The sequence below is a fragment of the Diceros bicornis genome, chromosome 27, assembly GCF_020826845.1.
Source record: "Diceros bicornis minor isolate mBicDic1 chromosome 27, mDicBic1.mat.cur, whole genome shotgun sequence".
NCBI lineage: Eukaryota > Metazoa > Chordata > Mammalia > Perissodactyla > Rhinocerotidae > Diceros > Diceros bicornis.
Window position 1 is genome coordinate 41,920,782 of NC_080766.1, and position 12,542 is coordinate 41,933,323.

The 12,542-nt window shown below is 51.9% G+C and overlaps 1 protein-coding gene across 2 annotated transcripts in view; it reads left to right on the top strand.

The window, feature by feature from the left end:
* Positions 1–5,694: 5,694 nt before the first annotated feature.
* The window catches only part of ABCG1 (ATP binding cassette subfamily G member 1), a 67,001-nt gene continuing 60,153 nt past the window's right edge, over positions 5,695–12,542 (top strand). For both annotated transcript variants that reach the window (XM_058523156.1, XM_058523157.1), the window contains exon 1: positions 5,695–5,773. In XM_058523156.1, coding sequence (XP_058379139.1) covers positions 5,732–5,773 — 42 coding nt within the window. In that variant the 5' untranslated portion in view covers positions 5,695–5,731. The remainder of the gene's footprint in view (positions 5,774–12,542) is intronic.

Genomic DNA, 12,542 nt, shown 5'->3' on the forward strand with positions numbered 1-12,542 from the left:
TCATTGCCAGATGTTCTTTCCTCTTTCTTCATTTGTAGAAATTATTTCCTAGATCTTTCCCACCACTCTTTGTTCCAGGCTAATGAAAGAAAACAGAAACAATCTGTTTGCAATACTTAACTTGCCTCTTCCTAACTTAGTTTATGAAATACAGACTCACATTTTTCTTTCTTTGAAAAAGTCCCCCATTAATCTCGTCTTTCCATCTCAGCCTTCTGGGCACTTCCTCGCTCCCTCTCTCCTCCCTGCACCACATTCTCATCTTGCGGCCCCTCCTCTGCCCCCACCTCCTGGCAGGCTAGGGAGGAGGGGCTCCTCTCTGGAGCTGGGCAGCTCCCAGGAGAGCAAATGGGGTGGGGGGGACATCTGGACATTGGAGACAGGACACCGCGGGAGTCACAAGGGCCAGCAAAACAGGAAGCAAGCAACCCAGGGAGATGAAAACGATGTTTCTTTCAAATAAACCAACTTACAGAGAGTACCTATTTGGTGTACCAGCCCAGACTTGGGCTGTCACCTCCCTGAGGCACTTTGTCCCGGTGTCCACTCCCCTGTCCCATCACTGCTAAGGCATAGTTTTCCTCTGCAACTATTTTTACCTCTTAAAGGTCTTTCTTTCTTTCTCTCCCTCCCTCTCTTCCTCCCTCCATCCCTTCCACCTTCTCTCTCTCTCTCTTTCTCATTCTCTCTCTTCCTTTTTTATTTATTTTTTTATTTTCATTTATTTTTTTGGTGAGGAAGATTAGCCCTGAGCTAAGACCTGTTGCCAATCCTCCTCTTTTTGTTGGGGAAGATTGGACCTGAGCCAACGTCTGTGCCTATCTCCCTCCATTCCATATGTGGGATGCCTGCCACAGAATGGCTTGATGAGCAGCGCGTAGGTCTGTGCCCGGGATCCGAACCTGCGAACCCCAGGCCGCTAAAGCAGAGCGTGTGAACCCAACCACTATGCCACCAGGCTGGCCCCTCTCTTTCTTTTTTTAAAGTGGAAGCAATGGCTCCTATGTGAACAGATGTAGAAAAGGCCCAGCGGCCCTTAATTCTCAGCTAACGCAATGTGGAAGGATCAGGGAAGCCAACAGGGCAGGGCCATCACCAGAGGGCAGGTCTCCAGGCCGGCCCAGGGCAAGTTTCTGACATGAATTCCTCCAGTACTGAGCACCTGCCGTGTTGTCACAGGCTGGAGACAATGGGACAGGATCCACCCCTGCCCTCCCTGCCTCCTAGGAGTCCCCATCACATCTCCCACCACTGGCAGCCAGGAGAAGGGACAAGCTCCTCTTTCTTCCTGGCCGTTGCAGCACCATATTCTGCTTTTGTCTGGCTGAAAACATTTACCTTCAGAGTCAGAGCTTTCGATTATAAAAAACAAGCAAGCAAACAGCTCCTTATACCATCCCCTCCCAAATCGAGTTTAGTTGAGGCTTTGGGGAAAGAAATCCCATAAACCCTCCTCACGTTGCCCCTGCACAGCAGTCGATGTGTGGGAGGGGAGTTGGGGACAGGGGCCGGGGGACCAGCCTTCTTCAGTTTTTTGTTTTCTTCCATGAAATGGTGACGTGTCAAATGACGGAGATGTTCCCCTGGTGGCACATGGCACGCAGGGCAGGCACATTTCCACACTGGGGGCTTCATGTCTGCTGGAAACGGCCTGGGCAGGGGAGCCAGAGGGATCTGGGGTGGGACCTTGGCTCATAGACTTAACATCTAATGAGCCTGGACAAAGTTCTTTTCCAGACACCGTTCCTGAGGCTGGGGATCCATCAGTGGATAGACATTCTGGCCCACAGGGAGCTTACATTCCAGAGGGGAGTGGTGGAAAATAAGCACACTCAAGAGTAAATTAATTATGTGATCCACAGACTACAAGAGGGCACAGCATCGGGGGTGAGGTGGTTTGGGGGGGGACACAGCTGCAGATATCAAGTCCCTAGGGTGGGACACCCGAAGGGTTGACTCCAAAATGGCAGGACCACAGAGGACCAGGAGGCCCACGTGTCCCGTTTGTCTCTTAAACTACACAGCAAGAGTTCTCTAGCTTAGGCAAACAATTATCTCTAACATATGTTAAGCTCATGGAACAAGTTAAAAACATGCCCAACCTAGAGAAGAACTTGCACTTTCCAGTCTCTCCCCATTACTGTGGGACTACACCTTGGTGCTGGGTTTTCTCTGTTTTGTCCAATGCATGTTTCCAGCGCTGAGATCAGTTCCCGGCAGAGCAGGCCATCTCTGAGCGTCTGCTGAGCGCGTGGCTGAAATCGTAGGTCTTGGAAAATGAAGTTTAGGTTGGTGTAGCTCTGTAGCTGAGCAGAAGAAAGTCAGCCGAGCGGGGTCCACTTAGGTTAATTCAGAGCTGGCCACCCTGTAATCAAAGAATGGTCAAGGTCAAATTGTTGAAAGCCAAACCACCAACATGTGAAGAAGACTGTATTACCAAATAAATTCATTGGATTTCCTCCTAGACAGCTGGGGGCGAGGGGGCTGGGAAGCCACTGGATGTCCCCAAAGGTTTCTCTGGGTGGATCCAGAGACCTTTGTTAGGGACTTCTGGAGTGGGGCAATCCGAGTTGCCAAGCCAGCCTCACCCCCTTGTAGCCAGCTCCCTCAAGAAGCTCACCTGGGTCAGTCCACAGGCCTGCCACAAGCCCACCTGGACATCTGACTTACCTGTACCCCCTCACCGGGGACCCCAAGTTTCACAAGTGACACCAAGAAAATGGAACACATGCAGACAAAAGTGAGAAGGGAGGAACGTCTTCCATGAAACAATGTTGGAGGGACTAGGTATGTTTGGTTCAGAGAAGCGAAGGCCTGGAGAGAAATATGGCGCCATGATTGAATAGCTCAAGGACTATCTTGAGGAGGAGGGGCTGACTGACTCTGTGTGATTGTGGAACACAGAGCACTCTGGGAGACAGGGCATCCAATTAGGCACAGGGACTGCTTGCTGGCAATAACAGCTACGTAATGCTAGAGTGGCTGCCTGTTGAGATGCCTTCCCACTGGAAGTTCTCAAGTCCAGCCTGGCCTCCTTCTGGCTGATGTCATGGCAGAAATCTCTATAGGGGTTGGGGTCTGGACAGTCCTGTGATGACGTCATCTTGTGTTTGCCTGCTTGGCATCCACACTTCTGCTCAGAGTGCCCCCAAATGGCCTTGGCAAAGCACCCATGGTTCCATTGGTGCTGACCTTCCCTTTGGCCTGTTTGGCCCATGTGACTCCAGCCAGACCAATCGGTGTTTGGCAGCCCTCTGGGCACAGAGGCTGGACGCCAGCTGATAGCATGCAAGCCTGAAGCTGCGGAGACAGCCTAGCTGAGGGGGAAGCAAGCAGATGGAGAACAGAGCCACGGAGAGAGCTAGAGACCAAGGGCTGGGGACACAGTGTGGCTGCTTGGCCCCAGCGGGCCTGAAACCAGCACACCCTGAACCTTTCTGTTTCCTGAGATGATGCATTCCCTTTAGCTTGAGCCGGTTGGAGTTGGGTTTCTGTCACTCACAACCACAAGTCCTCATGTTAACATCACGGATCTGACCCACTCTACCATTTACTTAGTCTCTGACTTGGCACAAGAGGGTTAACACTAGTTAGAATTAGAATGAGAGGACTTGCTATGTGCCATGCATGGTGGAAAGTGCTGGACGTGCATTAGTTCCCATGTGGCTGATTATTATTACCCCCAAGTACAGATGTACGAGTGAGGACTCTTTCGGAGCCCTGTAACAGAAAACCCAGCAGCTCAAGCCACAACGACAAGGACACACTTTATCACTGTCTTCCGTCTCTGGCTTCATCCTCAGGGTCCACACACTGTCCCCATGGTCATTCCCAGGAGCCCAGCAAGCATCGCCTTACACCTCCAGTCTCTGCCCCACCACTGCTACAAATCACAGGGCACAGAACTAAGGGGTAGGGGGGTTTCCAAGAGGAAATTCTGGGCACATTCCAGGGGACGAGGAGAATGGATACTGGACAAAGAATAGATGCCAACGCAACAGGACCACAATGTCACGTCACTTGCCCCGGCCACATAGCTGGGCAGTGTCAAGCTAGATTCTCACAGAGAACCTGTCCCAGCTGCGTTCTGTGTCTTCCTCTCCTGCTTTATATTCTGTCTGCCCCCGGAGTAAGTGGCGGGCTGCAGGGCTGGCCACCATCCCCGGGCCCCAGAGATGAGGCACCTTTGGCTCTGCCTTCCGGCCTAAACTCTCCCCAGGAGGTTTGTGAGTTTGAATCCTCTTTCCAGAACATTCGGGGTTTGCCGGTGTCCTGTTCAGTACGTTTAAGGCACCACACAGCCTCCTGGGCCCGGCATGCAGAGAGCAGCACCTGGAAATACAGCAGTCAGATTGCCTTCTTTATCACAGCCAAGGATAGAAGACAGGTCATGCATTGCCTCTTCAAGCGAAACTCTTAGACAGATGCAGGGCCCTCTCTGCCTTGAACTCATACATCACACCCCCTTTCCCTCCTTCATTTTGTGGGGATAATTTAGCTGTGGTCATCAGACCTGTGGGTGTGAGGTCCACCTGCCTGGCATGAAAAGCTGTGCCCCCTTTCTAGATGAGGAGAAAGACAGGGGCTCCACTCATCTGTGGTGTGGTGGGAGGGGTGTCCAGGTGTGCCAGAGGTGAGAAGAAATGCATTCCTGTGTGAGGTCCCAACATGCAAGCCACCGAACAAACAGGCTCTGAGATTTTTAGTAAAGAATGTCTTATCACCATGGTTACCAGGGAAATGGTCCCACTTATATATAATAAGAGCTCTAGCAGACGCCAGGCCATCTGATATTCCAGTCTGAGACCAAATGAGAGGGTGCCTGGAGTGTCATTCCTTACGTAGCTACATGAACACAGCTCTGAGCCAGGTACTGGGCCGGGCACTAGAAACACCACGCCTGCAAAAACAAGCCTTTTCTTTTTTTGTTGGGGGGGACACGGTGGGGGCAGGGGACAGAGGCCGGGGCATCTTCACCTAGCGCCCCTTTGTTACCCAGGACTGAGCTCTGCCCGCTAGCCACAGCAAGGTTGCATGTCTGAGTGCCTGCCTTGCCTCAGTGTAGGGGGTCACCCCGATCTGGAGCTGTAGTGGAGTGGGGGAGGGCGTTGGAATGTCCATCTCTTCTTCTTTAGTCCTCACGCTCCTACCTGGCAGAGAGGTGCCCAACAGCGAAAAAAGAAAAGAAAAGAGAAGACCTCCTGCCCCTCCTCCCACCTTTCCCGGACGCCCCCTCTGGCCCCATCTACCCCGCCACGCAGGCTGGGAGGTGGCAGTCCTGACCCGGGACCCCGCTGTCTGTCGGGCGCCCAGGGGCGTTAGCCCAATCCCCGCGTTTCTGCACCCCGGAGCTCCGGGTCTGGGGAGAGCCGCGGGCGGCTGGAGAAGCAGCGATGTCCGTGAACTCGGCGGCTGCCCCCGGCAGGAGCAAAACAAGAGCACGCGCACCTGCTGGCCCCGCCCCCCCGTGCGCTGGCCAATCGAGGGGCGTGGGCGGGGCCCGAGAGGGGCGATGCAGTGGGCGTGGCCACCACGGGGCGTGGCGTGGGCGTGGCCGGCGCGGGGCGGGGCTGGAGCCCCAGCAGGAGCAGGAGCGGCAGCTTGAGCAGCACCCGGCGCAGCCGCCGAGCCAGGAGCGAGCGCAGCCTCGTGCCCGCCGCCCGTCCTCGTCGCCCGCAGCCTTGTCCCCGCCGCCCGTCCCCGCCGCCTCTGCCGCCGCCGCCCCCAGGGCATGGCCTGTCTGATGGCCGCTTTCTCGGTCGGCACCGCCATGGTGAGTGAAAGCATCCTTCGCCCCAGGGCTTGGTTCTATTTTCCAGGAGAGCAAGAAACGCACAAAGACCCGTACCTTCACCCTGATACCCGCCCTTGGATCCCCGGGGAGGCGCCCGGCTCCCATAGCACCCCACCCTGGCCTCCTGGCCCCTCGGGATGCTTTTTGCACTGGCCGAGGACGCGGGCAAGGCGGAGGGGCCAGGAGTGGGCGGGAGGCGCCCGGCAGCCAGTAAGCGGACAGATGGCCTTGACCTCGTCTGCCTCCTGGTGAGGGGCGTGGGGCCTGGGTCCCGGAGCGCACTGGGGAGGGCGGCAGCCTGGGCCCGAAAGAAGGGGGTCTAATCCCTTTGCCAGCGCGCACGGCCGGGGAGTGGGCACTTCTCGCGCCATCCTCCGGAGTGCGGGGCACGGTCCAGGGGAACAAAAGAGGGAGCTGCTCCCCGAGAACCAGAGTCTGCGCTGCCCCTGCGCTCCACGGGGACAGCCTCTCCTGGACCTGCTCGCGGAGGAGGCGGTGGGGTCCAGAGAGGCAGACGAGGGGCGAGGCTGGATACCTGCAGGCCACCTTTCTGCACCCTGGAGAGAGACCGGGGTGGGGACAGAGACGCGCATCTCACGGCTCCTGAGGGTACCGGCTCAGTAGGGGAACCACCGAGTGCCGGCGAGTTCATTGCTAGACACAGTTATAGCAAGTGCTATTCCCAGGGGTGGTCCAGGGTGTCCTCTTGCTCGTTTATAATAGCTCCATAAAGTCGTATTAGGAAAAAACAAGCAACAACAAACTAATCATCGACCCACCCATCCTAGGGGCCTTTCGTTTCTATGCCTAGCACACCGACATTGCAGCTAGGTGCTTACGGACCAGATTTCAGGTCATCTAAAGTACAAATAGAAAGTATTTCGTATTCCAACCCATCTCGCCCTCCCTATCCATCCCTCTTTCTATCGTCTATGTATTTACTATCCTGCTAGTTTCTTCCCATAGGCTGTAAGCCCACAGCGCACAGCAAGCACCAGCTTCCCCCACCCACCTCTCGCCTTTATTTCATTTTTAGCATCCTGTATTTGAAGTCAGCAGAGCTCGGCAGGATTTGACCGGCAGTTACCTCTTGCCTTGAGCTTATGAAAAAAAAAAGTAGCCGAGTTTCTGCGCATGCTCAGCTCTGACAACTGCATCCTGTGATTCCAAACAGGTTACTGTAGAACATACCGAGCCTCGCCAGCTCATTATATAATGATTTTGTGTAAACCGATAGAATGGGGCCGCAGACACGTTAAGGAGGTTGGGAGAGCCAGGGTCGGGGGACTCACAGGCCAGGTCTCATTTCTGACCATGCTCTGCCTTTATTACTTAGCTTCTTACACATAAGAAGAGATGAAAAAAATAGAAAAGGCAATCCCTTCATCATAACATTTGCTTTTATCTGGTTGAATGTTTGGGTAGCACTTGGCAATTCTTCCTTTTACATTTGTTCATCTCTTTGGGATTCCAAAATTACGTTGATAATGGAAAATTAAGGAGATTATTATTGGTAGTTGTAGGTAAAGAAAGTTTCAGATCTTTTAGATGCTGGGTAACTCTTGAAGTCCTTTCAGAGCAGCAAAAGAGGCTTAGACGTGTGGGAAGATAATGAATCAGTATGTTTTAAGGTATAGAGGTTTTTATGTCAAGATTCTTTTATGTCATGTTATGGTTTGATACAGCCCCAGAACTCAAGGGTTTCATTCATGTGGAGATGCTAATGGCTGGGCTCATTTTTTCAGGGAACGTTGTCTTGTGTGAAAATCATTTTCACCCCTGAAAACCTTGTACTTTTTCTTTAATTAAAAGAATTCTACCCAAGTCATACACAAACAGGCCTTGAGAGATTCCCAGGATCCTGAGCTTTGCTTCCCCATTGCCCCCTGCTCTGGGGTCCAGCCCAGGGCTGACTGCCAGGTGTGAATCTGGAGAAGGTGCCTTGGAGGGTGAAGCACCGGGCAGCATGCTGGAGTCCCTGAGCTGGGCTGGGAGGGGGGCATAGGTTCCCAATGGGATGGTGGTATTGGGGCTGTTTGAAGCCAGGTTTTGGTGATGGTGAGGTCGGCATTCTGAGTGACCACACAAGTGGCATCTGCCCTTCACTTAGTTAAGGGAGTGACGTTTGGGTTATTGTCCTGTAGGCAGTGGCCTTGAGGATTCTCGGCCAGTATGTTTTCATTTTATGTGCCTAGGGTACCAGGGAGGGACCTGCCCTCCAACTGAAGGGTCCACTGGTCTAGGTGGGCACCAAGGCTGGCAGCGATGAACCGAGGAGAGAAGTACGTGCTGATGTCTGGTGTCTGTGCATTCCTCTTCCCTTTCCTCCCTTCCCCATGATGCTTGGGGGAAAAGTTTCTATCTCTAACTCTGCTTCCCTGAGTAGAGTAAACCAGCCTCACAAGGGCCTGGGGGGCTTGCTGACTGTTAGAGATCCTCCCCAGCTAAACAGGCATCTTCATATGCCCAGCATTCAAACTGAAATCAGCACCCAACAGAATGTCCTCATGAACAATCCAAATAGGGTCTTCTCGGCATTCGACACCTGTGAATGGACTTACCATTATTTACCATTTATTATGCGGCACAAAGTGTGTGTGGAGCGGGGAGGTCAAAGACAATCTTTAGTAAGATAGGGGAACATTCAATGAAAGGGACAAATGGGGAGGGAAGATGTATCTCTTTTATTTTTAATGAGCTCAGGAGGCTAAGGACAAGCTCCCTGTAACCTACATTGCCGGCCACTCTCATTTGAGGATGTGTTTCCAGAGAGCTGGTCTATTTTGGAGTGACAGCACTGCCTCCCATCATATGGGATTTCATGATTTTATTAATTGGGTGAGGCCGCTGGACAGCCCTGGAGGGAAGGTGGGTAATGGTCGCCACTGCTTTGGTATAAGTTTATTTGGGGGTAGGGTTGTATGGTCTCCTCAGTTTCTTGTGGATTTCCCTGTAATGGACAGGGGCTGGAATGACCCAGGGTCACCTACAACTTGCCTATGGAAAGCTAAGCAACAGTCAAGCACTGTTAAGGATGCTGGCTGGGAGAACGGGGTGCAGGCACGGAAGCGGCACAGAGCTGGACCCCGGCTCGAGCACTCATTAACCGTGGGGTCTGGGGCAGGTGGGGCAGTCTCTCTGTGCCTTAGATCCCTCCTCTGAAATGGAGGCGGGGGAGATGTAATCCCCCCTGCTGGAACTGTGGGGATAGTAAGAGGCATGGTCTCTGCAGACTGGAGTTTAATGGGCACATTGTGATGCTGGATCAGCGGTCACTCTTGCTTGTAATCACTGACCTTCTCTGCAGGAGGTGTTAGTCTTCAGTACTTTCAATAGGAGGTACTTCACTCTGGCTTCTCTCTCTCTCTCTCCCAAATCAGTTTGGTCACCCAGCTTTGTCCTACTGGCCTGTCCACTTGTCTCCATCCCCACTGCCACCAGCTGGTTAAGGCCACCGTCATCCTCCTGTCTACATGTTGCTGCAGGAGGTGCAGTTCTGGGCCATTACTTCCCGCTTTGAGATCCCTCAGTGACCCCCCAAAGACTTCTAGATTAAGTGCAAAACCCTTAGCAAGGTTTGCAAGCCCTTCACTGTGTGGATCCTGTGTCTCATCTTACTACAAAGTCTCTGGTCCATCTTACTCCAAAGGCCTCTGGTCTCATCTTACTCCAAAGGCCCCTCTCCTCCTGCCTGCCCCCCCCCTTCCCCAGCACGCCAAATCGGAGCCCCAGGCCCCGAATTTCCCTCGGATCTCTGCATGTTCCACTCTCTTTTGCTGCAGAGCCTTTGCACATGCTGTTTCCTCACAGGGAGCATCGTGAACCGCCCCCCCCCCCAACCTCGCTAATCTCAGCTTAGGTTTTATTTCCTCTGAAACACTTTGTGCTGCGTGCCCCCACCCAGGGTCTGCACTGCCTTGGGAGTCCCTGCTGGGTCTTTGCATGATCTCATTAGAGCTCTTGCTTCACAGTATTGTAATTGACCCCAATCTTGAACATGAGCTTGCTGACGCCACAGGTCATGTCTGTCTGGCTGACTGCTGACCCCTGGGGCTTTCTTTGGCTCTCAGTTTATTGAATGAATGAATGAGGGAGTGAGAGAAAAGATAGGTTAGAGTCTAGAGGGGAAAGTTAGACCCTCATCATCATACAGGTCTGGCACCTGCTACGGTCGGTAGGTGGGTGGAGTAATGGCTGTCCATCCCTGTATTCATGTGAGTTTCATCAGAAAGGAAAGCCACGACCTATCCCCCGGCTTCCTCAGGAGGTGATACCATGGTGGGTGCTGGGGGAGGGCATGGGTGGTCCCTGGCAGCTGGAATGCTGGGGTGAGGTCAAGGGGTCCATCACTAGAGAGGAGTTGCTGGATACTCCCCACCCCCAACTGAGCTCACAGCGATTGGGGATCGCTGGGGACAGAGCCAAGTCCACCAGCAGGTTGTGGGTTTGGAACCAGACATTTAGCCTTTCCACCTGGGGGGCAAGATGGGGGAGAGAATGGACTTTGGGGACTGGCCCTGGAGCTAATTGTCTTGCTCACTGCTCTCTCCACTACCCCCCAAAGCCAGGATTTAGTGCTTCCAGGGCTGTGGAGTCAGAATGGATTATAAACCTGGGGCAGGAGCATGTGCCCCGAAAGGGCAGGATAGGGGGTCAAACGGATGGCATTTGGTGCCTAATCTAGGTGCTGGAGCTGAAGTTGCACACTTTTCCAGTTGGCCAAAACCAAGAACGTGCTGAGCTGAGGCAGGGTCTCCTATTATTCCTTTGAGAGGCCCCAACACAGAAGGCCTGGGCAAGTACGGATGCAGAGGCGGCATCCTGGCGCTCTGTCTTGGGAGGTGGGGAGGCACGTTCTCACGCCCGCTCCGGCTCTGAGGAGCCCTGTTGTCAGACTAACACAAACTGTCCCTGACTTTGTCAAGAATGTGTGAACCGCCTTATGTTTGCATTTGAAACATCTCACATGCTCAGTGCCAGTAGAAAACCAGGCTTAATTCCATCAGAATTTTACTCTGCACTTTAATTTTTACCCAGGGAATGTTATAGTCAGTGAGCTAAGTTTTGATTCGGTTAAACTTGTCAGATGTAGGAGATACCCGGAGGTGTGTGCGTGTGCGCACGTGTGCCTTTTTCTTAAACGGCAAAGCAACATTTTCAAACATCCCAAGAACCAGAAACCCCTGTGCTCACATCTCCCCATCTCCTGTTTGTGTTTTAAATACTCGAAACCTCCAGGCCCCTCAAGGTTTTTGAGCCTTTACGTGCCATGATGGAGATGATGCCAGCTCTTCAACTATAGTCAGGTGCCCTCCAGAGGGCGTTCTATTGGGGGAGGGCTTGTTTTGGCCACTAAAGTTGCTGAGTTTTTTGTAGGGATATTTATGGATGATCCACTCTCTGGTTTTGTTTTGGATTTTTGATTAGAAAATAATGATCAAAAAGCTCTCGACTCTAAAGAAATACCTGACAAACCTATGGAAAAATAACAGTCCGATGTTGTTCCTCTTTAGAACAAATAACAACACAGCAGCGTCTCTCCAGTCCTACAGCAGTCAGAAAGGCCTGAGTGATCAAAAATGGTTATCGATGGGCTGTCCCAATTAGGCAGACTGCCATCAACAGTATGGAGGACTGTCGCCAAAGGCCCATGCTTTTGGCACCGTGGAACATTCTCTCTTGATTCAAGAGAGAGCTAGAGAAAGCACAGCATAATATTTGCCCACCCCAGGGTTCTTCTGTATTTTGGAGGTACCTGAAGCATATTGATTCATTCAGTGTTGCCAAGCCATTAAAAAAGATATTCCTTTCTTTGCATAAATACTTTTGGTTCTTGGCACATCTGTAATGGTTCTGTTGGCTCCCAATGGAAGCTTTAAAAGCCAGTGTAGCTACAAAATATTAGGTATTCTGGTGATGCAGTGGAAGGAGCACCTAACTGTTTTTTTTTTTTTTTTTTTTTCTGATGACTCAGATTCTGGGATCACTTCTACCCCTCACTTGATTATAGGGCTCAGAGCAAGTCCCTTAAACTGTCTGTCCCTCAGTTGCCTTGTCTGTATAATAGAGGGAAAAAATCAACCTTTGCAGCTTTTCAGTGCTATTATGAAGATACAATGAGAGAAGAGAGTTGTAAGTGATTTGGAAAATTTACAAGGAGAATCCGAAGGCCAACTCCCACAAAACCCAGCAGTTCAAGTGGTGCCACTGCTCTTGAAAAATGTTTTTGAGGTTACACAAGGAAGGCACTACAAGAGCTCATTTTATTTCTTTATTCTTTTTCTTGGTGAGGAAGATTGTCCCTGAGCTAACATCTGTGCCAGTCTTTCTCCATTTTGTACGTGGGAGGCCACCACAGCGTGGCTTGATGAGTGGTGTAGGTCCGCGCCTGGGATCTGAACCCGTGAACCTGGGCCACCGAAGCAGAGCACGCAAACTTAACCACTCTGCCACCGGGCCAGCCCCCGAGAGCTCATTTTAAATAAAACTTTGTCAGTTATACATTTCTTAGGTGGCTCATGCATCTTTACTGGGTTTTTTAATGAGTGGGCTGTAGATAGACAATTTTTTATGATGATGATGTTTCATTCTTTGAGACAAGTGATTCATTTATTATAGTTTTGTGATTAGATTTTATGATTCCAAAGTAGGACTGGTAGATCAGTTTAATATTCCATCTTAAGCCTGTTTTAATAGAAGAAAAAGTGGTGGCTAGAGATGACAAATTCCTCTCGGTGAGCGCCTTTCC